Raw genomic sequence first — 27,912 nt, 5'->3', positions numbered from 1 at the left:
GGACAGAGTTATTGTAGGCATATTCGGCTATCCAAAGGATATCTTTCCAAGTTTTTTCAGTTTGTTGTAGCATGCAGCGCAAATACTGTTCCAGAGTTTGATTGGTCCTCTCGGTTTGTCCGTCGGTTTGAGGGTGGTGGCTGGTCGAAAGTCTCACATCAATTTGAGCCGACCGACAGCAACTTTGCCAAAAATGAGAAATAAATTGACTACCTCGATCCGAAATTAGAACTGAAGGAAAACCGTGCAGTCGGACGATGTTTTCAAGAAATTCTCGGGCCAGAGTTGCTGCTGTTGGTAAGCCTTTGAGTGGAATGAAATGCGCCATCTTGGAGAATAGGTCCACGATTACTAGGATCGTATTGTATCCGGAGCATGGAGGTAGATCGGTGATGAAGTCCATAGAAAGCGTATGCCAAGGGCGAGGCGGGATGTCAATAGGGCGTAAGAGGCCGGCTGGTTTTTCCTTTTGACTCTTGTTTTGGGCGCATACTCCACAGGACATTATAAAGTCTCTGATATCTTTTTTCCAAGACGGCCACCAGAAGTAGCGCTTGATCTTTTCCGAGGTCTTGGTCATACCGGGATGTCCTTCCATTAAAGAATCGTGATAACAAGAGATTACCTTTTTCTGTAAATCTGTGCTGGGCAGGTATAACCGTTCTTGGAAATATAATAGGTTGTCCTTCACCGTAAAGTCCTTTCCCTGCAGATGCCAATTCTGTATGTCTGCTGGAGTTACCAGTAGCCTGGCTTTATCCTTAACTTCTTCTATGGATTGTGTGGCGATTACACCTAGAATTCTTTGTCCGGGAATGATAGGTACAGGTTTAGGATTGAGCAAATGTTCTTCCACTCCCATCCGAGAAAGGGCATCAGCTTTACCGTTTTTTGTACCAGGTCGATAGGTAATTATGAAGTCAAACTCGCCAAAGAATAGTGCCCAACGGAGTTGCCTAGAGGATTGAGCTTTTGCGGTTTTCAAATATTGCAGGTTTCGGTGATCTGTAATCACAGTAACGGTGTGTCTGGCCCCCAGAAGATAATGCCGCCAAGCCTTAAAGGCGGACTTGATAGCTAGAAGTTCCTTATCAGTTATAGTGTAATTGATTTCAGGAGGCGAGAATTTTCGGGACCAAAATGCCACGGGATGCAACTGATTGGTTACTGGGTCCTTTTGTGATAGAACTGCCCCCAGGGCAAGGCTCGAAGCATCAGTTTCAACGATGTAGGGGAGTTCTGGGCGAGGATGTTTTAAGATCGGTGCAGAGATAAATCTAGTCTTCAAATTCTGGAAAGCTTGTTCCGCCTCGGTAGACCATTCAAAACGTTTGTTTTGCTTTAACAAGGCGGTGATGGGCTGGACTATTCGAGAGAATTCGGGGATGAACCTGCGGTAAAAGTTAGCGAAGCCTAACATGCTTTGAACACCTTTTACGGAGGATGGCGATGGCCATTTGAGAATTGCATCGACCTTCTTTGAATCCATACGCACTCCGCTAGGTGATAATATGAATCCGAAGAATTCAACTTCAGTCACGTTGAAAACACATTTTTCCAACTTAGCGAAAAGTTTGTGTTGACGCAATCTCTCGAGGACCATTTTCACGTGTTTCCGATGTTCAGTTTCCGATGAAGAATAAACGAGGATGTCGTCAATGTAAACAACAACACACACATCTATGAGCTCTCTGAGGACATCGTTCATAAAATATTGAAAGGCGGCCGGGGCATTGCAAAGTCCGAAGGGCATGACCTGATATTCAAATAGCCCATACTTGGTGCGGAAGGCCGTCTTCCATTCATCGCCCTCCTTTACTCGTACCAAGTGGTAGGCTCCTAAGATCCAGCTTTGTATATATGCATGCTTTTCTGACTTGGTCCAGGAGTTCAGGGATCAAAGGTAACGGATATCTATTAACGGTGATCTGGTTCAGGGCGCGATAATCTATACAAGTTCTAAGGTCCCCTTCTTTTTTTGGAACGAAGAACAAAGCTGAGGAAGCAGGGGACTTGGAAGGACGAATAAACCCATTCGCTAGGTATTGATCCAGGTATTGTCGGAGGTGAAGATTCTCAGGCTCGGTGAGGGCATAAATTCTACTACAATGAGGAGTAGATCCAGGTATCAGGTCTATCTGGCAGTCATAAGACCTATGAGGAGGTAGAGAGTTAGCCTGATCCTTCCGGAAAACATCTTGGAATTCTAGGTATTCAGGAGGTAACTGGGGAGCCTCTGAGGAAATTGCTGCCAGTGCAACACCAGGTCGAGGGTGACAAGTAGAGACACATTCTGGAAACTGAACCGTTCTTGCTTGCCAATCGATCTGAGGATTGTGCTTCTCTAACCAAGGAATTCCTAGAATAATCTGGAAGTGAGGGGCCTTGATCACATCGAACACGATCTTCTCATGGTGTCCATCTTGACTTACTAGCGTCACTTCTTGGGTGGTATGCGTTACTGGTCCGGAGGCTATCTCCGTACCATCCACCGTAGTAATGACGTCCTTTACAGCCTTTGGACAAAGAGTCAGATTCATCCTCAAAACCATTTCATGATCCACATAATTGCCGATGGCACCGCTGTTGACGTAAGCTTCAATCGCATGTAATCGATCCGGATGTTCAGGGCTAATGAGGACCATAGGTATCACGAAATGCGAGGTCACGGAACTGGTTTTAACGCTCGGCAAGAGGACCTCTATTCTTGTCGGGCGAGGTTGTTTCCCTGCTCAGAGTTTGTGACCCTGGTAACTGCAGCTCTTACTGCCTTCTTGGCTGGTTTCACCGGACAGTCTCGAAGAAAGTGCCCCGAGTTTCCGCAATAGAGGCATAATTGCAGCTGTTTTCTCCTTTCCCGCTCCTTTTGTGTTAGTGGTCCTTTCAAGCCCCCTATTTGCATGGGTTCTCCGGAGTCTACTCCTTTGGTAGGAGTTGGTGGTTTGGAAAATACTCGAGCATCAAACTTGGAACGATCGGCCTTCCTGTTCTGCAGTCTGTGGTCAATTTGAACGACTAAGTCAATATAGTCCGAACAGTCTTGCGGGGGATTCACTACTTGGGCTAACACATCTTTGAGCTCTCCACGTAGACCTCTATAAAACAGCGTAATCCTTTTGTTCTCAGGCCATCGAGTTTCCACTATCAGTCTGTTGAAAGACGCAATATAAGCCAAAAGGTCTTGATTACCTTGTCGCAATGAAAGGAGCTCATTGTCCAAGGCCTGCCCCTGTGAATGTCTTGCAAACAGTTTTTCCATACTGAGCTGAAAAGCTTGAAAATCATGGAGAACCGGATCATCTTGATTAACTAGAGGGATCGACCAGTCTGCCGCATTGCCACTAAGGTACGAAAGCACGAAAGCTACCTTAGCTTGATCAGTTGGAAAGGCTGCTGGCCGGCATAAGAAGTGCAACTGGCACTGATTAATAAATACTGCAAACCTCTTTGGGTCACCAGAAAATCGTTCGGGCGGAGCCAGAGGTACATTCCCAGGTAGGTTGATCTGAACTGGGTTCGTAGAGGATGTTGAAGGAAGATTTGCCCCTGATGCGGGTAACAGAGTTTGTCCGGCTTGTGACTGTAGCAATTGTCTAGCGAGATCGTCTGTTCGCTCCTTGGAAATAATCAGTTCCCTTCTTAGAGCATTCGTTTCCTGACGGGCTGCATGCACTTCTGCTCTTAGTTCCCCAAGTAACTGGGCTAGCTGGTCGGTATCCGAGGTTTCCATAGCGCCTGGGTGGGAGTTTTGCGGTAGGCTTTGTGTTCTGTAACGCTCACCTGATTCCCGCAGAGGGGCCGGTCTTGACTGGGTGAATGCCGTATCTTCAAAGGTGATGTGTAACACACGGTTGGCTCTTTGGGCTGGACCTCTGTGCACTGTATGTCTGACTCGAAGAGTAAGATGTCTGCAGATAGAAAATATGGGATTAATGAACTGGGGTTATTGGGGTGCCTCTCTCCTCTTCCCTTTCTCTTCTCATGTAGAACCCCAAGGGTTAACGCCCTCACCTTAGGTAAGTGAACGCCGAGCTCTCCATCTGCCTCGGGGCAGGGTGCCGTAACCAGTTTCTTCACTGGATAAGGGTGCAGGCCTCTTGACCTCAGAGGACTGCTGTCCGTCGTTAACTGCACGAACGGTAAGTTCTGGGCACTTCAAATGTCTTAAAAGTCTTTTGTAATGATATCTCTTGTTTTGCAGGGTTCTGGCGATGGCGGATGGCGGGCTGATGAGAGTTGAGGATCGAACCCGCGTGAGGAATAGAAGCGCCTGGAAGCACGTAAGTAAGCGCTTGTGGCCTGCTTCACGATGCGCACTAACTGTCTCTTTTATCTTGCAGGTACAAGTTCGGAGCTTTAGAGAAGCTGAAGGGTGCTGGAATACCCACTGGATTCGGCGTGGGAAGGAGTAATGGCACGTGAGTAATAAAGTTGCCCAATGTCTTTAAACGCACCTTCTTTTGTCTTTCAGATGAGGGATGCAGCGCCGAAGGCCTCTGGAGCGTGCGAAGAGCTGGTAAGCTTTTGTCTTTCAGATGCCGGAATGCAGTGCGAAGACCTCCGGAGCATGCGAAGAGTAGGTAAGCCTTTGTCTTTCAGATGCCAGAATGCAGCGCGAGTTGTTGGTGACAGCCGATGGACCAGGTAAGAGATGCGCTGCCACTGAAGACCGTAGTGCTAACCTGTTCTTTCTTTGTCTGTACAGGTGCTGCTGAAGACTGGATTCCAGGATGGTAAGCCTTTGTTCCCTTAGGCCCAGGATCAGAAGCAGAAGACACGATGAGCGTTCTGCTGCAGAGAATGCAGAATAACGCAAAGCAAGATTCATCCATCGGGTGTGGTTTAAATAGCCTCCTGTAGTGCTTAGGTGCCTCCTTCCACAGCCACGCCTAGGTAAGAAAAGAGTTCCTGCTTTCCAGAAGAGTTCCAGTGTTCTGAACCTAGGGAGTGGCTCCTGCCCCACCCAACAGGAAAAGTAGTCCCAAACAGAAGAGGATCAGGGGTTCAACTGGCAGGTAAGTAAGCAGCATGGTCTGCTGCAGGTAAGTCCACCCAAGCATTATGAGCCCGGCGCTTCTAGTGCTGGGACTGGGCATCTTTATGAGCCTGGTGCCACTGGCGCCAGGACAGGGTCCAAAAGGTCCCAATTGGGACTGGCTGGCACTCGGAACCGGGGTTATGGGTCTGCTTCCAAGGGAGTCGGCAAGTCCTGATCTTTTGGAAGCAGAGATCATGACAAGTGGTCCCAGAAGGTACTGTCTGCAATTCTGCCCAGCAGTTGGTTATTTTGTGATCAAAAGAGCAATGTTCCTCCCTTTTTAAATAAAGGAAATGAGAAAATGGGTAGTCATCCAGTGGTGGTTCCCTCCAATTTAGCTAGGCTGCCATGCGTTATTTGAAATCCTCATGGGGAGGCCGTGCAGGTATGGCTCTGCATGGCCCTCGCTCTCATGGGGAGGCCGTGCAGGTATGGCTCTGCATGGCCCTCGCTCTCATGGGTAGAACGTGCAGGTGCGGCTCTTGCATGGCCCTCGTCCTCATGGGGAGGCCGTGCAGGTATGGCTCTGAATGGCCCTCGCTCTCAAGGGTAGGACGTGCACGTGTGGCTCTTGCATAGCCCTCATGGGGAGAAGGTGCAGGTATGGCTCTGAATGGCCCTCGCGCTCATGGGGAGGCCGTGCAGGTATGGCTCTGGATGGCCCTCGTGGGGAGGCCGTGCAGGTATGGCTCTTGCATAGCCCTCGCCCTCATGGGGAGGCTGTGCAGGTATGGCTCTTGTATGGCCATCGCCCTCATGGGAGGGGGAGGCTGTGCAGGTATGGCTCTTGCATGGCCCTCGCGGGGAGGCTGTGCAGGTATTGGCCCTCACCCTCATGGGGGAGGCCATGCAATTGCTCTTGCATGGCCCTTTCAATTGCTTGCCCGTATTGCCTCTCCCACTGTGGTTTCCCTTGGCTCCGTCATGTTTTAGAGTCGGCCTGTCAGTCCCATATTATATCCCTGGGGTATCTACTCTACCGTTCTGACCTCAACACTTCAAGAACTTCCTGAGCACATCTTGGGGGAATCACACAACCACATTTTCACACATTTTAATGCCTCCTTCCAAGACATTCTAAACTGCCAGAAGTCGAAAATTGCTAGTTATCACTGGAATTCTCATTGCCCGTTTCATGATCGGCGTTCGGTTTGATCCACTGTCGACCATTACACATGTTACACCTGCTTACACAACCACATTCCCTTTACCTTAACTCCATCCCATCTCCCCAGTTTGTATCGCTGTCCATCCCTTTCCTACCCCCACTGCTCCCTTCCCCTCACGTTTGACATTTTCATTGCGTGGTGCGGGAGGAAGATGGCCTCTGCCTGTGGGGCCATGTATGGAAGGTGACAGTGCTGGTTCTTGCCACACGATGGATGAATGTGTGTTGGCTACTGGATTGCTTGTGAGTGGCAGGGTTGGGGTCTCAACCTCCCAAAGGATGTCCAGTGTTCTCCTGAAGTGAATAAGGGTCAAGGTCTGCCCCATGCCCTCTGGGGTGGGTGGTAGGCAGTGATGGGGCTCTTTGCAGACTCGGGATTTGGAGTGTGTGGAAAAGAGAGAGGGAGAAACCTCCTTAAAATAGCTGTGCTTACTTGCTCTGTGGGAAAGTGGGACATATTTTGCCATGATCTGTAGTTGGTGGAAAATGTTTTGTATGTTTTTGTTTTTGTAAAGATTTATTTGAAGAACAAGGATGGATTTAATTTTTTTTATCAGAAATGACTTACAATAAAACATTTATAGATGACAAAGTCCTTCCCTAGAATGGTGCCTATACGATAGCAGAATCTGCGAACAAGTGGTGTGATAGTTAATGAGGCTGCAAACAAAGTGGGGCAGTCCAGGTACAAAACAATAAAAGAAACAGGTGACTTTCAAAAGTGACTTTAATCCAGGGGGGCACGCGCTTTAAATAGAACTGTACAAATAGACAAAATAGCATCATTATGCAGCACATGAGACCGTGGTCAGGCAGGGAGGATGGCTGGGAAGGCACGGGGACTCGCCCTCCTTTAGCAAGTTAATGAAGTTTAAGCCAAACTTTGATGATCATGTATCATATCCACGGTTGGGCTGGCTTTGATTGTGATGAGCTGCAGGTTCTAGTGGAGCGGGGCGAGTGGGGAGGAGTAGAACCGAGAGGAGGCACAAGGAGGGCACGGAACAGTGAGATTGAGTGCAAAGGAGGGTCACCGGGAACAAGGTTATTAGTACAGCTGGATTGGAAAAGAGTAGCTTTGTAGACTAAAAGGAAGTGTTTGTTCCTGTAGAGCCAACTGCATGTCGTCAGTAAGTAGAAATGGCAGAGGATCTGTGTAGGTTGTAAAGAGTGTAGGTAATGAAGTTGAGACTTTAAAGAGGGGGGGTAGTAGAAGAGGTGGCCAAGGAGTAGGCACTAGTCAAGTTTGCTAGCACGACCGTGGAGTTTAGTTTTTCATAGAGTAAGAAATGGGACGGAAATGCCCAAACAGTGATGGTAATGAATTGTGTACTCGTCGCTAGCAAGGCTGGAAGCTTTGGGAGCAGCAACAAGGTAGTCAGGCGGGGAGGAGATACAGTAAGGATGCCGGTTGAAGCCGGGAGAAAGAGGACTTTCTTTTTTCAAGAGGACTTTCTTTTTTCAAGAGTTCAGCAAGTAGCAGTGGAGAATCATCCCCGACTAATTGCAATGACCCAGTTGGTAATCTGTTCCGAGATGGCTGTAGTGAAGGAGGGAAAAGGAGAGCAATATCTGAGTGTTGCCAACAAAGTAGTGATATTAGAAGCCAAAGGACGAGAAGTCTTCCCAGGAAGAGGTTTAGTGGGTGAAGAGCAGGAGTCCAAGGACTGACCAGGTGAGGGGCAGGGACAGAGTTTAGCAAGTTCCAGGAGACTTTAAAGGAGAAACCTTCCAGGTAAGAGAAAATCTAAGCGAGAGCAGATTTGTGAAACCCAAGGTCCTGGTGAGTAAGGAGGAGAGGGGCATGGTCTACGATGTCAGAGTGACAGCCGTACAAAAGGATGAATAAAGGGTTTAGAGTGGTCCGCATCAGAGAGAATGTGTGAAACCTGCCCAAGTGCAGTCACGGTGGAGTGTATAGTTTGGAAGCATCTCCAAGGTCATTATTCTCAAGGTACTTGGTGAGCTGGTTGAACACCACCTGCTCAAGGATCTTTGAATAATGGGGAAGAAGCAAAAACTTGGTGATGGCTTGCCAGGACGTTCGGGTTCACAGAGGGGTCCTTCAAAAGGGATAGGGCAGTTGCCCATTTGAACATTTCAGGGAAGCGTCAAACTGAGGGAGAGGGGTGAAAGAACTCTGAGTGATGAGGGCAGCGACTGAGATGAAGTCTTAGACCTGTTTGAGGAGGAAATGGGTCGATTGGAGTGCAAGATAGGCTTGTACTGGAAAGGATGGCTGCTAATCCAATAGGAGTGGTAGGGGAGAAGGGCTGGTGTGGGGCATGGTGCAGCGGTGTGTTATTGGCCTCCCTTTGCTGTGACCCAGCAGTGTTGTCTAGGATGCAGGGGGAATTTGTCTGTTTTGTGGAATGGGGTGCAACCGTCTGCTCCCTTCTCTGTGCAGGGTGTGAGTCTGTTTAATCCTGTACATATTGCATAAAAGTGCAACTTGCACTGTATACTTTATTGCTATCTGCTTAGTCACAATAAATGATCGGTTCGCTCCTGGTGTGGGGGTGAGAATATCTACTTGACCCTCGATGGCCATTTGACGATCTGCTCAGTGACTGACACAGAAGTATGAGGGTCAGAGGCTGAGAAGTCCTCCATATAGTGCTGTAAGGGTGCACTTGTTCCTCCTCACAGGGGATGTGAAGTTTCACTTGGTTCTCTACTGTAACGGTGTGAGGTTCAGCACTGCACTCTACACTGTTTATGGGAGTCTGCCTGGTCTGTGTGCAGAAGGAGTTGAGGGTTCATTCTTTTTCAGACCGAGGGTACAAGGGTCCACTTAGTCCTGTTAACGGCTGTTGGTCTCTGCTGGAAGGCAGGGGTTCACTAGTTGAGATGCTGCCAGTTCTCTCATGGTTCTTGTACATTACCTTTCAGGTCCCAGCGGCGGTGACTCTTCGGAGAGTTGGTCGGCCATTCGCTCAAGTCTTCAGCACACAGGTGGAATCCGAAGATGCTGCTTTGGCGACATCCGTGGCCTCCCCAGCCACATTCGACACGATCTCCCGCTACAAGGAGAAGCCCTGGGATTACTTGACGAGTGAAGGTATGTGAATAATGGCTTCATGCTTTCCACATGACCGCCTGCGCCCTTCAAGTTCCACCCACATACCCCAATGGGCTGGTTGTGACATCGCACAGCAAAAACAAAGAGGTGATGGCTGGAAGGTTTAGAATGAATCTTAACCACTGGCATCGCTCTGGGCACCTTCCAGACCATCGTTCTTCGCCTGCCAAGCCATTACAGAAGGGGAAAGACCATATGCAAATCAGGCTTGGTCGGCCTGCTGGGCCTAGGGACCCAAGCTACTCCTCACTGATGAGCCCCAACGAGGGCGAAACATTGGGGATGCTTGTGGTCTTGTGCAGAAGCGATGTGGCCTAGCAGTTCGGGCTGGACTGGCCCTTTTGGGGTGGGGCCAAGCCTGATTTGCATATGGTCCTTTCCCCTTCTGTAATGGCTTGGCAGGCAAAGAACGGTGGTCTGGAGGGTTGCCCAGAGCAATGCCAGTGGTTAAGATTCATTCTAAACCTTCCAGTCATCACCTCTTTGTTTTTGCTGTGATATAGCACAGCCAAGGCCTGAATGGGCGTCCCTGCTCTTAACAAATATATTAATTACATTTCTTGTTGTGTGTATATATTAGAATTACACGTGTAGAAACGGGATATGCACAATTCTAACCAATTCTTGATAAAAACAATTCTTATAACATGGGCGCAACCGTAGACTCTTGAAATTGGATATAGAAATAAGTGGGACCACTCTTGCCTTCATAAATATGAAGGCAAGATTGGGGCAGTAGTGCTGTATTATAGTCTTTGTGGAGAGAGAGTGTAAGTAATTATGTGCTGGCAAGTCTTGTGCAAATGCTCATGCTAGGGTATAGCTCGGCCTCGACATTGTTATTAGAACTGGTATCTTGTTGATTCATTCCCAAAAGTTTTTCGAAATCATTTTTTAGCCAACATTTTCTCGAAAAAAACTCATTCAAATATATGTGGGGGTTGGGTTAAAAGGTTATAAGGGGCGCGGCGGGGTCAGTGTAGGGCTTATACTATAGGGAAGGGGGACCCCTCAAATAATGCAAAAGGTGTTTTTTCGAAATAATTTCAACAAAGAAAATTATTTCAAAAACATTCATGTCACTCTAGGGACATAGAAACATTACAACTATAGACCTAGTGAGTGCTTGAGATTAGATTGTGAAGTAGGAGTTTTTTACTCCCTATCTTTTAAAGTTGGGAGTAAAATGAATTTTTAGGGAGTATAAATGTAAATCCAGTTCTCAATGGGAGTATTTTATGAACGAGTAAAAAATGTTTAACTTGGGGGGGGGGTGGGGGGGAGGGGAGTTTTTGTAATCATTTTTTATTTGCACCTAGTTATTCATACACATGAAAAGATACAGGTTTACTTCTTCCAATCCGGCAGTAATAGTTTCTTCCTGTGGTACTACATGCATGACTGGTTCAAACCTATCCATGGAGCTTTTTGGGTGGGGAAAGCAGGGGCACAAGGTTCTAAATGTTGATTTCCTATTTTTGTTGGGAATATTCTTACTCCCTATTTTAATATTTTGGAAGTATTTGCCTATTTTTAGGAGTAAATGTGGCCGGCACACCCCTTATAGGCAGGGCTGGACCTAGTGGGCGCATTACACAGATGGCCAGTGCTTGCTGGCCTCCGTGTCCACGCCACACACCAGTCCTGAATGGTTGCCCTGGCTAGCTGCTCTGCCCCTGAATACATACACGTGGACATGTGCTGCCTATGTAGAGGTCCAGGGAAGGGATGAGTTGTTGATTGTGCTGCTGCTTGCCTCACTTTCACCAGGTCGCAGAGGTGGACACAGCTCCTCCAAAATCACAACCTAATCACTTGTCTTTCCTCTCTTCTCTAGAATACCTTGAGAGGTACGGCAGTCGCCCAGTGTGGGCGGATTATCGTCGGAACCACAAGGGAGGCATCCCGCCCCAGAAGACACGGAAAACCTGTATCGTAAGTCTTGTACCTTGGCATTGGAGGGGGTGATCATAATATTTCATTGTAATGGCTAACTGTTTTAGTTGGTTGCTGAATGTTGCTGGCAGGAAAGCACCATCAGTTGGAGCGCAGTGTTTTAACAAAGGGCAGCTTTGACTCTTGGTTGTCTGCAGGAAATAGTTCTCTTTGGCTCAAATCCTGGGATCTGTGGTTTGTGCACATCTTGGGAAAGGGAGGTCACTGTCACCTGTGGCCCAGTAGAGTACAGTGAGGCAGACTCTGTGCAGGCCCCTACAGCCCTACACCAGATTGTGTACTTCTCAACCGGGGGCATGAAAACTCATTTTTATCCCAAAGAACTCTGATCGAAATCATCTGCCACCTTGGAATGATGATCATGTTTTGGGAATGAAAGTGAATATGTTCAATATGATACATCCTGACAGGTGTGGTGGGCTGTGGCACTGTGTTCTGGCCCCCAAGATGACTTTCTATGGCCTTTATGGCTGTCTGGGGACACTGGCTCTCGAATAGCGAAACATGAAAGTCATGACAGGTATTGCTTAAAGGAATAGGGTGCCCAAAAATATTGTCCCAAAATATGGGCAATAATCCAAAACGTGCATTAAACATAATTTTAATGAAAGTTCCTATGTAAACCTTTGAGCAAACGAGGCTCAAAGCGTTTACATGGGAGCATCCATTTTGCTAATTCAGGCAGCCTCCTCCGCTCATGTTAAGCTCTGCCCTGCCGGCACTAAACAAGCAGTAAAAGCCCTCTACTGGGAGCTTTTGCTTTACTGCAGCAGACCTGCATGAGCTGAGGAGGCTGCCTTCACTTTCATTTTACGTTTTCAGTGCTCCCCAAGCCCAGGGAAGCACTGAAAACGTAAAATAAAAGGCAAAAAGCAAAGGCAGAGCAATTATAAATAGGTTGTATTTCTGACTGCAGCAGCTTTCGTTTTGAGTTGTATTTAAATATGCTGCGGTTTTCTTTCTACGTTTCTCGGGCTCCAGGAAACGTAGGAAGAAAACCGCAGCATTTTTAAATACAGTGTTGTATTTGTTTGCTGTGGCTTCAGCTTTGAGTCTCCTGGGCTCCCCCGGCTTGGGTCGGGGGAGCCCACGAGATTCAAAGCTGAAGCTACAGCAAACCTAAATACAAGTTATAAATGCTGCAGTTTTCTTTCTAAGTTAGAAAGAAAACCTCAGCATTTATTTTCCAGTGCTTGTTAAAAAAGAAATTAAAGCACTTACCAGCAGCAGGTTGTTACTCTCTGCTCTCTGGCAATACTGAAGCAAAAGCCACCTGCTGGTAGCTCTTGTGTATTACCGCAGCCGGCATTTTCTTCATTAGTGCCGCAAGAGCAGAAATTACAAAATGGATGCCTCCTAGTGCTTTAAATCTGTGACTTTGAACCTCATTTGCTCAAAGGTTTACATAGCAACTTTCTTAATGAATTTTTTAAATATATATTTTTGAAGATGGCCCATCTTTTGAGCCAATAACATTTTTTATGGCAATATCCCTTTAATGTTACAGTGCACAGTTAGGCAAAGTGAAATGTCCATAAATGCAGCGGTACAAAAGAAGGATCCTTTGCTGGACCTACTGTGACTGACTGTACTGCTACTCGCTGCCAGGGCTGTAATCACAAAATCTCCTTCCCTTTTCCATCCCCGCCACCCACTTCTCACAACAGTGTTCGCTAAGGATCAGTATGAGCTTTTGTTCATATGCTGCTTCTTTCACAGGTTCACTTTACTCCACTGCAGGCCTAGCTGCACAGTAATGGGGGGGGGGTCATCTTGCTATCGGATGTTCTCGTCCTGCCTTGGTTTCGAGCCTTTGTTGAGCTAAATAAACATCTATTAGGTGTTGGGTCGCCTTATCTTACTATATTGCTTTGTGTGCTGCGTAGTATTCAAGGAAGGGGAGCCAGGTCACATCGATATGGGAGTAGCAACGCGGCTGTAATGCTTTCCATCTGGTACATGTGTGCTTTGGTTAACATTCCTTTTTTTGTGGGGAGCATGTTTCATTTCCATCGGATTGTCAGGCATACTCTTGCTGCTAGGAGCAGGTTTCTGGGCATGTGTGATAAGACTGTGTATACCTAATCCGCCTCAGTTTCCATCCGGAACAATAGGAGCAGTGGAGAAGGGTTTCTGTGTATCCCATCAATGGCCTGTACCATCCCAGGACTTCCTTCCAATATGTCTGGACTTTCTGACAGTTCCACCACTGGTGCCAGTAATCGCAAACTTCAGAGCACCCTCTCCAACAATGTGGCATAGCCCCTGGCTACATTTTTGCTGTGGGGTTAGATGCCATCGCAATAGTAGCCTTCCGTTATGCATCTTGTACTGCATTGAGATTGACAATCGTTGCCCAAGCTTCCTCGCTATCTTGCAGACCCAGCTCTGTCACCCATTTGCATTGTGTCTTTGGCTTTGGTAGATGACCTCTGTTGAGAGGGGATCAGCCCTCTGTAAGTTTGACTCTCGTTCAAGATGCTTTCTAAGGGGGGGGTGAGTGGCCTGCTGAGGGCGTCGGCCCAGCGTGGGTCTAGCAGCACACTTCTAAGCTGCAGATAGCACAGTGGTGAGATAGTGATGCCCTGTAGGGCAGCTTCTAGTTCCTGTTTTATGGAGGTGCCCTTCTTCCACATCTGCCCTGCCCTTACAAGACCTCCCTCGTACTGAGGCTGAAAGTTACTCTGGTCTACTAGCAAGTCTCTTATAGGGGGCGCCCATATACAACTGAGTGGTGATGGCCTGGTCATCACCCCCTCCTCCCCCACCCCCGCTGCTTTGGTGAAGGATTCCAGAGGGACGCACTTCAAGCACAGGCCGTTTGCAGATCTTATGTGGCATGGCACCGGTGAGGACCGAAAGCCATTCGCTCAGGATCACTGGAGTAAATATTTCATTTTCACGGCCAACCCACTGCTTTACTAAGTTAACCCTCAAGTGGTCTGCCAGCACTCATAGTTGGGATGCTCTGTAGTATTAAAAGAGGTCTGGGAAGCTCATGCCTCTATCTTTTGGGTGTCACCAAGGTCGTGTATAAGACCCTGAGCATCTGGTCCGCCCACAGGAACTTGAGTAGGGAACGCTTGATCTCTGTATGGAACAATTTGGAATTACCACTGAGTGATTGGTAGGGGTAGTCTTAGAAGTATCTTAATTTTTATGGATGTGAAGCGCGCTGTCCAGGACAGTCATTTTGGACTACTTCTGCAAGTCTACTTTGATTATGTTCCATAGGGGTGTGACATTTAAACTGAACAGCTTCGTGATCACTATCCCTAAGATATTTTCTGTTTGCAGCTGAAATTCTCCTTCTGTAATTAAGTGATTTGGGAGAGCGAAAGGCTGCTTTAAGGACAGGGATACAGTCTTGTTTAGGTTGATGCGAAATCCAGATAGCGGTCTCTTTTGGATGGGTCAGGTATGCTAAAATGTCGTTGGTGAATGCTAGCTTATATACGCTCCCTGATCAGCCCGTGTATCTGGGTGTTTGCTTGGATGATTTGCTCAAGTGGTTCTAAGACTAGAGCACATAGGAGGGATGACGGGGCAGCCTTGACGTGTGCCCCGTGTCAGGAAGAAGGGTTCTGAGGCAATGCCGTTTACTACTACTCTGACTGTAGCTTCTCGATATAGTGCTTGTGCGCCCTTTATCCATTGTTCCAATCCGTCCTAGACCATCACCGCTCGCAAGAAGGGCTCACAACAGTTCAATCACTTTTCTCCAAGACTTTTGACTGTACGAGGGGAGCAAAACCCCGTAGGACCACTTTGACACGCCACACTGGCCTCTCCTAAGGACTCTTGGTTCTCGTAGTTTCAACAAACAATACAACCCACAAAGGCTTCAGTCGGAATCCTTCAAATGAGCACCCTGTGACACCTGACCACTCTGCTTCGGAACCTTCTACTAAGGGTTTCTTTAAACTTCAGTTATACAAGTTCTTTGTTCAAGATTGCCGCCTGCACCCTTGGGCCCGGCACAGTTCGGATTTACTATCTGTCGTCTTCGACTCACCGGCTGTCCTAAACTGTCGGAGCTTCTTGTCATGGTAGTCGAGGACTGCACCATGGCGGCAAGCACTTCCTCCCTTCAGTGCAGGGGAGCGCTGTGTGCTGTTGACACCTTTGACACCACACGCCAGCTGGACTTCCCGGTCTTATGATTTCCCCTTTGAAGGCTTCCTGGGTCTGAATCGAAAAGGGCCAGGCCAGTTCCCCCCTCGTCATCCCTCCAGGTCTTGCTGCCTTTTGCCTACGTTTGAACTGCCAGTTCGATGTAGCCGTTTCCTCGTGCGTTCAGCCTCGCTCAAAGAGTGCTCTCGTGCTCTGCCTTTTATCCCTATGGTGAAGGGAAAGATGTGCGTAGTTATGGTCAATTGCCTGACCCTTGTGTTGGGACATGTCAGGGAAATGGCTGTGGTTTGAGTCCGTTGTCTTTCACGGTGTAGGACAGTGTTTGTGGCGTAAAGGGGGTGGGGGTGGTAGCGCTTAAGTATCCCACAGGGAAGATGGGGGTGTGGGGGGGAAAGGGGCTAGAAGGAAGGGGGTACTGCGTCTCGCCCGTCGGTGTCCCAGTGCCACTCCCTGAAGACTCCCCATCCAGGTGATCCTCCCCCCACTGGTCCACCCCCAGGAACTGGATCCAATAGCGACACCACTTCCTAGCCACCTGGATGACCGACCTCCAGGGACTAGCGGGTGCGACACCTTCAGGTTTCTCACATCGGGACTTTTCTTTCATGCTGGTTGGCCCTGGTAAAGAGGTGGTGTTGGGGAGAATTTTGAGATCTTGTGCCAATTCCCCTCAACCTGAGACCCCCAGCACTTTTGCTGGACTTCTGTTTTTTTTCATTTATTCTCTTGAGTGAGAATTTTTACCACTCATTCATTCTTGCTCAGAGATGTGAACCCTATTTTTCCTCTACTGTATTCTGCTTTCCTCAATTATTTTTTTTAAAATACGGATTACCATGATATGATTGAATCTGAAATGAGCGAGGGATTAATGAAATGTCCCCGCTTCCCTTTTTATGGTAGCAGGGAAACCCTGCAACCCTAATTTGCCTTCATTTACCTTTTCAGGATTCAGGTTTTTTTTCTATGCTGTATTCAGCATTTTCTTCCCTTTGTTTTTATTTCGTAATTTTGTACAGATACCTTTTCACTACAGGCATCTAATAAATTGTTGCCATACACAGCACCCTGTGTGCAGTGTTGCTGGGCACTCCCTTGGGCTTCCCTTCCCATTCTTTTTTTTTTCTTCTTAGAACGACTGTTCTCAAGGATAGTAGGATAATTTGATATTACCTTTTTATTTTTATGGGATCAGCATACACCACCGTATGTGCAGTGCTAAGGGACTACATTGTAACTCCTTTTATAGTTACAGTAACAGACACACCCAAATGGCTGGTGGCAGTGGATACCTTTTTTACCATGTTTGTATTAGTTACTTGCAAGCTGTCTTCACAGCTGCAGTACAGCACCCATGGGTGACCATTTTCCCACCCATGGGTTCCTGCATAAAAGGCGAGGATTTTGGGACAGAAGGCAGTCGATAACGAACTGGAACTGGAACTGAAGCTCTGAAGAAGACGACCAGAAAGGCCTGCAGCACCTCCAGTAACCGCAGAAGCACTGCTGCTGTCCTGACCCTGTTTTTGCATCGACCGGGAAGCTCCGCCAAGGATGACTTCCTTCTCTGGGCTGGTGGGCATAACCAACCTCAAGACACTCTTCAATTTGAGCCGTCCTGCGACCGTCCTTGGCTGCCGAAACCCATTACCCGGGGTACCTCTTCCACCTTGACGTGGATTGCCTTGCTGTTGACTAATCTTGCTGGAACTTCGGTGGCATCCGTGTGGACCTCCAGAAGCAGCAATCCTCTCCTCCGTCCCCTCACCAGAGTGCAGGACTGAGAAAAATGATTCCAACTAGCAGTGGTTTTTAGCTGCTGGTGCTGAGAAAAGGTGCTAAAACCACGAACCGACGCAGGAGTACACAAATGTTTTTGCTGCCGAGTCCTTCTCTCGACTACTGCTGCAGGAGCCCATCCAGGGTCCCCCCTTTCATCACCAAGGACTAGGAGACCGGGTTTGAAGCTGTGCATCCAGAAGGCGTCCAGTTGTATCAGATGCTTGACTCTCATGGTACTGTGGGGCCCTTGGTAAACTTAGCAGAAGCAGTTTGTGTTGCTCTGTTCTTTGGGAGCACGGTCTCGACTGTTTGGGTGTTCACCCATTTTCAGTCGCTGTTAGGCAAGATTGTATGTAGTAACGCTGTGGGAGACTACACCAGCCTTTTCCTCTTGGCAAAAGGTAACCCAACCTTCGCTACAGCTCTGCACAAGATGGTCAGTCTGAGCTGGAGAGGTGTAACATAGAGATGCACAGTGACAGGTATTCAAATAACACAAACTCAAATAACAGTCAGGGCAATATGCAACAATAAAATACACTCCTTAACTAGATACCCTTCTCTCTCTCACACACTCTAAACGTTAACACTGACTGCAATACTGAGGTTGTGGAAAAAGGAATAGGTTAGGGAAGGAAGCAAAGGTTAACGAGTTTCTCAAAGCAAATAAGCACTTTACAATCCCCCAATGAAATATAGGTTGACCCTTCCCCAGCTATACAAGTAACTTCTGTATGACATTTTGAGGGACAGATAAAGTCAGAGGGTAAGAAGAGTCTGCAGAGAGCCAGGACAGCCAATGTTAATTGAACAAAGTCTAGGGGAGCTGTGGTACGTCTTGAAGATAGCACAAATGTCTTGGCACAATGTTTTGTTGTAAAAAGAATCACTGTTGGGCCAGAAGCTGGGAGACTTGTGAAAAGCAAAGATGCAAGCAACTCTGCATGGGCAGCGAATGCAAGTTTCCAGTGAGAGCAAGCTACACACAAGAGGCAAGTACCCCTAGTTGCACAGTACCTCGAGTCTGAAGAAAGTGCTCCAGCTGGCTTCTGTTCCTGTTGTAGTCCTGCAGATCCTGTTGTTCCTAGGCCTCAGTCGTGGGGGCAAGAGGGAGGACGTCTGGGAACTCCTGCACTATGGTTTGAAGGTCGCGGCAGCAATGGGCTTACTCCATATCAGCGACACTTCACGGTTTCAGCTACTTGCAAATAGCATCACTATTTTTTGGACACCTTGTGGGCTACCCTTGCGTCTGGGGTCCAGCACTCTGTTGTGGTGGCTCAGGCTTGGGTAGTCCTGCTTTAAGGGCGTCCTTAGGATCTTCCTGGAGCACGGGTCTGGCTTAAAAACGATGCACTCATTCCTGGTGTTCCTGGCCTTCTGTTCCAGCAGCAGCAAAGAAGTAAAGCTAGCAGGGAGGAGAGGGGTTCCAGCCAAGCTCTTCTTGTGGTCAGTTGGTATGGTCATAATAAAGACCATATGTTTTAAGCAACTTTGAAAATGCAGTTCTGTTCAAGAGGGCAACTATTGCCTGTTTGCCTCTGACACCTCATCCTGTGGGTGCAGAATACTTGCCATGTGTCACGGAAAAAAGACCTTGTAGGCTGTGGACCCATTTTGGATTTCAATCCCGTGTGTTCCTTGCAATTGTGGGAAAAGGAGCAGCTGGGGATCTATATGAACTGGGTTGCTTCTTGATGCAGTTCTCAGTGTTTTGTCTTTCATATGATTTTACTTGTAGTGTAGACCGGTCTTTCTGCAGTTGCTTCTGTGTATTGAACAGTTTGTATCGTGTTCTCATGCTGCATTGACATGTTAAGCTGTTCACAATGTCCTATTTAAATTGACGATAAGCGGCTTTATCCGTTTTAATGGTAAATGGATTTCATTTGGTTGATGGTGTTTTCTTGTTCCATGCTTCGTGCTCTGCTTATGTAGAATATGTTTGACCCGCAGTTTATTTAAAGAATGTGGATTTTAAGTATGTATTTGTACGTTTCCATGTGCATCTTCATGACGCTGTCTCTGAAATAGTTTGAGCTGGATCCTTAAGCTCACCACTTGGAAGACTACTCTTTCTGCTCCCACTGTGAGCTTATTGCCCCTCCCTACATTCCATTGTTGCCCTTCCCAATGAATCTTTGCCATGTTTTCCCCTCAGCCAGTTAGTAGTGAGCCCCACTGTGCTCTCTAGTTCTGGGCCTTATGTCCGCCCTGTACCCATATCACATCTCACCAGCCATATATCGCCTGTCTTTGTCTATAGAGTAGGTTCACAAGTCCACCCAAAGCACTACTGGGGGTGCGATAGTGCTCCGCAAGCATCTTCTCTCATTTCATGTTGCTAAACTGCACATCTAACCTGGCCTGTGAAAGGGGTCGTCTGAAAGTCGCACACAGCACTTGATTGTCAGCCTAGTATTCTCACTTATGTCATTGTCCACCTTAATTTAGAAACTCCTCACCACCAAACACTCCCAAATCAAAGTTATTAAATTTGGGAAGGGGTGGAGGGAGTTTTTGGGAAGGTTTGGCATATCGGATGGGGGGAGGTTGGAGAGTGTCTCAGAGCAGGCAGATCGTGGTTCTGATGAAATGGACGATTACTCTCCTGATCTGACATTGTCTGGTTTCCTCCCATCAGAGAGGAGAAGCCATCTGTGGCAACCCCTGCCCCATCTGTAGAGACCAGAAACTGGGCCTTCACCACCAGGTAAGACTCTGGCACTCCTTTTGCCGACTCTGCCTTGCTCGTGGGGGTGGGCGAATCTGTGTGTGCCAATGCTGGTCTCCGGCCTGGTGTGCTATCCTTTCATTCCTGCTTACATGTACACTGTTCTTTGTGCCGTTGCAGAACGTGAAGCTTCTGGAGCAGTTCATCTCCCCGTACACCGGCGAGATCCTTCATCCCACACGTACAGGTACGTGTCATGTCAGTGTGTGGTCTATTGAAGGAGCTTGCTGCTGGTAAGCTGCTTGCTTCCCTTTGTGAGAGATTGGAATGGGAGAATATTTTCTCTGGAGTAATTCCTCCACCATTGATTAACAGAGCAGGACTCCAGGCCACCAGCCAGGAATTGACAATCCCTTCCTAGAGAGGAAATAAATGTCAAAAATAGGGACAATGTGGCAATGTATGTTCTTTGAATGAACGGGGGGCCTTGCAGCGTCACGTTAAGATAGCCACCATGGAGAAGGAAGGCGCGGGGCTCCATGCAGAGCACCTCTTCTGTTTTCACAGCTCCGGCAAGCTAGGACACAAGCTGGAGCGGCACAGCGGTTGCCGCCATTAGAAGAATAAGGTGAGTGGGGTAGGGGAAGAAATGGTTACTGGAGGGGAGCGTGGGGGAAGATGGTGGGGTGAGGTGACACCTGGCTGCACGGAATGTGGACTGAGATTGTGGGATTCAGCCCATGATCAGCCCATGACCCGAGGAACCGGATTGGCTTCTTTTCCTGCTCTGGGTAGAAATGTGGGGGTAATTTCCCTCTGGTTGGGTGCAAGCCAAAAGGTGAAGAAGCGGAGGTCTCAAGAGAGAATTAACATATAGCCTTACCTTGGCTCAAAATCTTGCTCTGCGTGTCTGCAGCTTCTCTGTCAGCAATGCTGTGTGTATTTTGTTGTCTTGGGCTGATTTCCTAGCATAACTGTTAGGAAAATTTCTCTCTTATGCAACCTTTCCTCCATATTGTATGGACTGTCCTGACTTTCTACAGTACAGTGAAGCCTTCCGCTCCACTGCACTGGCCTTTTGCTAGTTGTTACGGGGAATCCAACATGTCCTAAAGACTGTTGGTGATGAGAAACTGTTTCCTTTTTGACATTTTATCTGTTTGGGTAACGTTTTCATATTCATATTGCACACAACATCTTTTAATGCAGTGCAGTGGGGATACTTTTGTATCACCCTCGACCTACACTCAAGGGATTTTTGGTTAATTTTAAATGTGTCTAGGGGCAGCAGTTACATTTTGACAATTTTTGCTATATTTGTAGTTGGCTCATTCGCGTTTACCACGTTTGGCTAATAACTGTGGCTAAGGTCCTAACATGGCTGTACCACAAGGTTTCTTTGCTTATTTGGCCATCTTGTTCTGTGACCTTCTTCCAACCTTTTCGGGTCAGGAAATTCCTTTTGTGGTCATGCACTTGACCGGGAAAGCTGCTGTTTTTTTGGTGCAGTTCGTTGTTCGCACTGTGGATCAGCGTTTACCTATTGCAGCACGGACTCAGCTCATTGGGGCACCCTGCGCTTTCAAAAACCTCTACTGCTTGCGATCCGCACGCAGAGTACATTGAGTGCTGTTAGCGCCATTTGTCACTGACTAAGTGAAGGGGGAGCTGTTTGTTCTTGTTTATTGCTGAAGTCCAATGTACGCGTGGCACCTGTCCAACTTGGTTAAAATGTTGTGTTGGGTCTGCCTTATAGAGGGCCTGTGCTTTACGGTAAAGGTGAAGCACAGGTCATCTCATCTACAAGGCTGACCCATTGCATAACATTTTCCCAAGTTGGACAGGCACCACCCGTACATGGGCAGCAGCAATAAACCAGAAAAAAACGGCTCACCTCTCACTTTAGTCAGCGACTCCAATGCTAACAGCTGTTGGTGTTCTTGTTTTGCCAGAGGTGCAAGCTGGTAAACGGAAAAAGGCGGTGAGAATTACGCCCTTTTTTAACATGATTACAAAGGACATGGATGGTACTGCAGGTGAACCTGGAGATGTAACTGGGGTAGATGTCCATCATTCCCTGGTCACGGGCGCTGAAATGCTGGGTGTAATGGACGCTGAGCGAGACAGACAGACTTGAATGGCCGTATTTAGTCTGATGGGGCAGTAATGATGGCGCGTCTGCCTCTTTTTCATGGTCCCGCCCAACCCAGGGATCTTTTCTCATTGTTAAGGCATGTTAATAGTACCACCTCCATTAATAGCAAATCTGCTCTTGTGGCTTTAAGCTACGACTTGTCCTAGTTTGTTTCCTTATACGAGAACAATAAGACAGACAAAAGTGCATCCAGTCATTTTGGAATCTGTATTGGCTAAACTGGATATTGCTGGAAAGGAATCCCATCTAAGGGAGTTTTTCAAGCACCTACGGAAAGCGGATATAAAGCAGGTTCTGGTAACGGGAGCTTAAAAGATCTTGCCTTGATTTAGACTGTTGACCATGCAACGCAGTATGATCCAGTCTGCATCGTGTTAGGACAAGTCCAACTAAGGGCTTCATAAAACCATACATCTGGGACAGTACAAGACTCCACTCTTAATATAAGGCCGTACCACCTGAGTTCAGGGTAGCGTAGAAAGAGCAGCCAGGCTCATCTTAGGAGGGAGAGAGAGAGGGCAGTAGCTTTGTACAAAGACATTGCAGCATTCATATGGTCCAACGAAACCCTGAAACACTATGCGTTGTAAAAACAAAGGCTTTATTTAAAAACTGGTAGACCAAGGTAAATCTTGGGTAAGTAAGTACTATAACATCATATAAACGCAGTCATAAAAACCAACTCAATACCGGTGGTATGCAACCCAAGGTATAACTTTGTTTAGAGGAGCAAGTCCAGGTGAATCAAACCTAAGTTTAAACATTCAGGATATTAATATCCAATTTCTGGATGAATAAAACCAGGTTAGATAAACTATTAGAATACAATCAGTATTTCAAGGGTAGTTGACCCTGCCAGTCATGCAACGACACTCAGTCATGAAATCGCATGATAAACCAACCCTGTTACAAGTATACTCCTTGCAGCATTACTTTTTAGAACTCTATTCAGAGCTAGAACTTGTATACTTTCTTAAGCTACTGTATGATAAGTATGTATACACATCTATTTTCGAATGCACGAAGCACACCAGGGAAAGCAAAACCCAAGTACACTTGAAGAAAAACACAATGTATTTCCAGGTGAGTAGTTGACCATGCCACTATATTGGAAATGCTCTAAGCACCTTCAGAGGAGGCACACACCAGTGTTACAAGTTTAGAATCGCAGCAGCTATTCAAGATAAGGAACCATATAATTTTAAGAGGGGCTTCAAGCAACTCCTGAGACAAATATTAGCTAATCAACTGTTTTAGGTCTGTACAAAGCATATTGGGGGGAGCAAACGCCAATTACACTTTAAGAAGAACAGAATGTTATTCAAGGTAGGTCAATCCTATTGGTGCGCGTTTACACTCATTCAGTTATGCAACGATAAACCAGTACCAACACTTTTTACTTTCTAAAAGGGGGAAACGCCATTCCAAGCAACCTATGGACATTTTAGGGGGCACAATGCAACACAAGGTTAAGTATACCTTTTGTAACTTCTTCTTTCACAGAGATACAGTTACCACACTAATTCTTCCAGAAGGAAGTACATTTACACTCGTTATACTCTTCAAGACAGGAGCCTTTCCTTATCCCGTCCTTCCCTGGTCTATTGCATGAGTTCTCAGAGGAAGATGAGGGACCTTAGTGGTCTAGATGCCAGCTGTAGGCAGGTTTAGCCTTCAGTTGCAAGAAAGTCTAAGTTCCATAGGAAATATCCTTGAACAAGTAAGTATTCACTAGTGTTCAGGGGCTTCACAGGAGGCTCCCTAGATATGCGTTCCAGCAATAGGCAGGGCAAGTGGTATGGGCAAACTCCCAAACCCACAAATAGCCCACTCAGCCTCACAGGATGCACACCAGACCTAGTATTACTTAAGCCCACACAGTACCTTAGGAGAAAAGAAGAGCTTTGGGGTGGATACCTTCAGGATGCTGCAGCACAGGACCCGGTCCCTGGTCTGGAGATGAAAGAACTGGACACTGGATGGGAACATGCAGCAGCAGTCGCCAGAGGAGGCTTCCAGCATTGGATACTTGGCACATTCTCGTGGCTCTGTGGATTTGGCACCTTTTTTCAGCAGCCAGATGTAGAACGAATATCGCTGGTCGGATTCTCTTCACTCTCTGTCCTGCACTCTGTTGAGGGGGTCTTCAGGGATTTGAATCGTGTTTCTGGAGATTCAGGAGGAGGCCAGCAAAGTTTCGGACGGTTTCGTACTTTGGAAGACGGTGCACCGCACAATGGCTTGAGGCCCCAGGGAGCCTGGACGGGGAAATCCACAGGTTTCCCGCCAAAGACTAAACCTCCACTGAGGTTGTTCCTGCCTAGAATTGCAAGGATAGACCTCAGAAAAACAAGGATACTTAAAAATGACAAAAAAGAAGGAACCCACTATTATAGCAGAATGTGCATTACTGAGGCTGAAATAAACATAGAAGACTAATAAATCACTAAGGTAAAACCACTGCCACCAGCCGTTCAAGTAGAACTGCAATTACGACAATGGGCAAGTCAGAAAGGGGATCCAGATTGTATCCCGCCAGCACTCCACATAAGGTGGGGTGTGCTGGCTCACTATATAAAATGTAAAGGAGATGAAAATCCCTCTTTACTACCTGGGAACTGTAGTTCACCCAAGTACATGAAGGAGAAATTAACAGGGGAGCCCAAAGGGGCAACCCAGCCTAAGCCCAAAAGGTATAGGAAACTATAACTGCAACCATACACTATGAAGAGACCTAAAAAGGTCACCCATAAAGAGTAAAAGATTAGGTGAGCGGGGAGAAAGATTCCCACTCACCTAGGGACAAGGTAAAGTAGTTACCAAGTCCAAGCAAAAGGTTCTGGGGTTGACACAGGTCAGGAAGATTTATCATAATTATGAAAACCTTTTCCAACAGCTGTAGAGAAGCCCCTCACGTTGACACCAGAAGAAATACAACCCACTAGCACACCTCTTGCAAGGAGAACAAAGCTCTGTTATGGAACGATCTGGCAAAATTGATACGGGAACGTGGGATTTAAAGGCACACAGCATCCTCTGTGACAAACTTAAATACAATACAAATCCACATGCTGGTTGGTGCTACCCTATACATGGGCTACTGCTCCGTGAGGGATGCCAGGCCATTGGTCCCAGCCCCATCTGTCCATCTTCATCCACGTGGGCTCCTCCTTGCACGTCGTCGGGAATGAAGATGCAATGAATTGCTTGTTAGCCAAAGAAAGATAATGTATTGTTTATGTCTAGCCTAACATGGGCTAAGAAGAGACCTTGAGGCCATCGCTGCTGACTAAGTACAGCTTGATTCCAGACATGTTGTCCCCCCTCCCCAAGCTTCCCACCCTCGTTTTGGCTATTTTGTTTGATCCCTCCCGGTACCTCGCAGCGCAAATCACGTGACCTATGGTGAAGGCAACTCATCCCTGCCTTCTGATCTGCATTGATCCATTAGGTGCCCAACAGGTTTATGGTCTGTGGTCTGGGGGGAGATTGGCACCTTGGAATGCAGGGGGTCTTGGAACGGGGGCATTTGGGTGCTCCTACTTGGAGTTGGAATAGGGCAGGTTGGACTCCTGAAATTCCCAAATTCTTTGACCCACCCCCTTAGAGCACATATATATGGTGGTATGGGGTATAATAGTAGTATGGGGGAGCTGCGCCCCCCGCTTATGTATGTGGTATAAAGGGGGTTGGAAAAACAAAATGAATCGCCACTTTCGGCCGTCAGAATTCTGGGGGTCGGAGTCGTCTCCTAGATCGTATTCTTTGATCACAAGCCCTTGTTTTACAGACACATTAACAAAGTCTCCCTATCCTATCACTGTTGTCGCAGTGTGCTTAAATGTATCTTGCCATACCTGAGCATGCAACAAAAGGTTGCAATAACAAGATTACCAGTGTAATGCAGGCTGGACTACTGTCTCCCAAAATATCAGGACGAAACCTTGCAACTTAGTAAACGCCTGACCAATATTTATTTGTGTGTAGCAGCCAGACCCGGAGGTATCCCGGTGCTTGTACATTGTTGTTGCAGAAATTAACAGTAGTACAGGAAGTCAAGGCAGAAACCAGGTTAGACATGTTTGTTGAAAAGCCACCTTTTCAGAGGGATTGTTTATTTTTGATGTCGTCGGGGAGAGTGTTCCAGAGGGTAGGTGCGGTAACGCAAACACTGGTGCCCCCTGCTATCTTGGAGTATCTGGGAGTGGGTAATGCCCGACTGACTGGATAAGTGAAGGCATCGAGACCAGGATTTTGCTGCAGTGCGGCGGATGGGGTAGGAGGGTGCGTTTAGGTGGAGGCATTGGTGGGCAAGGACCAAGATTTTGAATTAAATTTGAGCTTTTAAATGGAGTCGGTGCACATCCCTTCTTGCTGCAGTTATATGGTCAGTGCGATTCATGCCAAGCGCTGCCCTTAGTGCCTTGATTGATAGAGCTGCAGTTTTGACAGGTTATTTACTAAGGTGCCGGAGTAGAGGGCATTGCAATAGCCCAGTTTACTGCCTATGATGGCACGTACAAGGGCGAAGCAGTAGATGAACGGAATTTCCTACTCTGAGAAATAAGCTTGGCTGTTTAGGCTGCAGAGGAAGCGAGCATGTTGATTTGGCGGGCCATGTGAAGTTCGACATCGAGATAAATGCCTAGAGTTTTCACAGATATAGAAACCTGGATAGTCGTCTTATCAATGGGGACGAAGAATAGGACGGGCTAAAGGAGTTTTGCCGGTGAGGAGAGTCCACAATGACAAGCCCTCTTTTCGTCATTGAGGCAGTGGTTGTGGGCTGTCATCCAGTTTTGTATGATAGGCAACAAAGGTGCAGGCTGTGCCTCTCCTGCACTTGGCCCAGGAGGGCCTGCATCCTTTCCAGCGCCGGAGCACTTGGCCACGCCACGTCACTATATCATCTGCTCCATTCCCTGCCAGGGCAGAATCCCACGAGGGAGTGGGGTGTTTGTCTGCCGCAGGGGTGTTCCGCGGCAGAGGGGTGTGCGGTGAAGACTTCCATGAGCCCAAGCACTGTATTGTTCCTGAGGACCACCACGAGTAGTGCAACACAAGGTGAGCGCAGAATGGATTGGGTTGTGGCCTTTGATGGGCTGTTGTGGGTGACTGTTTACTCCCCAATTCCTGTGTGTGGACAATACTGAAAATCTATTATGCAGATGCTAGAGCTCGCCTCACTGTACACCCCACTCCACCCTCCCCCCCCTTCCGTATTCTCATTGTGCACAGCTGATCCCGGAGTCAATCATGGAAAATGGTGTAGAGCCCAAGGGCAAGGTATTAGCCGTAAGGGGAAAACTGGGAACTCAACCACCCCAACATGGCGGGGACTCTAACATTGATATCAACACCGACACTGCCAAGTGTGCAGCCCCATTCAGTTTACGGGAGAGGCCTTCTTCCTGATAAAAGAAATTAACCGTTTTTGGGTTCTAATCAGTGCGCATTGAGGGGGGCAACCTATAATTCAGGAGCTCATCGTGGAGGAGAGCTAAAGGGTAGCCCAGGGCTCCGACTGGTGCACGTCGTGACGCAGACTCTACGCCCAACAATCAAGTTGAACTGGTCATAAATGGTCTGTTTTGCTAGCGATATGGACAAAGCTAAAATTACAGGCAGCGATTTGACTAGTTATGGGAGGGAGCTACTGTTAGGGAGACTTATCGTTTTTATACTTCATCCCCCTCTCCTAGTGAGACCCCCAGCACCGTTTGCTGGACTTCTGAACCTTTTTTCTTTCAATCCTGAATGAGCAGAGTCTTTTCCCCCTCATTCATTCTTGTGAGCTCTGTTTTTTGGAGCTCTATTCTTTGTAATCTATCTGAACTATGCAGTCTGTCTGTTCCATAGTTCTTAAAGACATCTGTGTTCTTACTACTGCAGCACACCGCTCCCTATGGGCAGTGTTGCTGGG

General features: G+C 47.4%; 1 protein-coding gene across 1 annotated transcript in view; it reads left to right on the top strand.

Annotated features, from left to right (window-relative positions):
- MRPS18B (mitochondrial ribosomal protein S18B) overlaps window positions 1-27,912 on the top strand; it is a 95,938-nt gene that overhangs the window by 50,595 nt on the left and 17,431 nt on the right. Inside the window, exons 2-5 of the mRNA XM_069635353.1 lie at window positions 9,099-9,267; window positions 11,126-11,223; window positions 19,805-19,873; window positions 20,015-20,081. Of these exons, the coding sequence (XP_069491454.1) occupies window positions 9,099-9,267; window positions 11,126-11,223; window positions 19,805-19,873; window positions 20,015-20,081 (403 nt within the window). The remainder of the gene's footprint in view (window positions 1-9,098; window positions 9,268-11,125; window positions 11,224-19,804; window positions 19,874-20,014; window positions 20,082-27,912) is intronic.

This window comes from Ambystoma mexicanum, chromosome 13 (assembly GCF_040938575.1).
Source record: "Ambystoma mexicanum isolate Mex_15411 chromosome 13, UKY_AmexF1_1, whole genome shotgun sequence".
Lineage (NCBI taxonomy): Eukaryota > Metazoa > Chordata > Amphibia > Caudata > Ambystomatidae > Ambystoma > Ambystoma mexicanum.
Note: the sequence above shows the minus strand (reverse complement) of the source record. Positions and strands in the feature narration are given on the sequence as shown.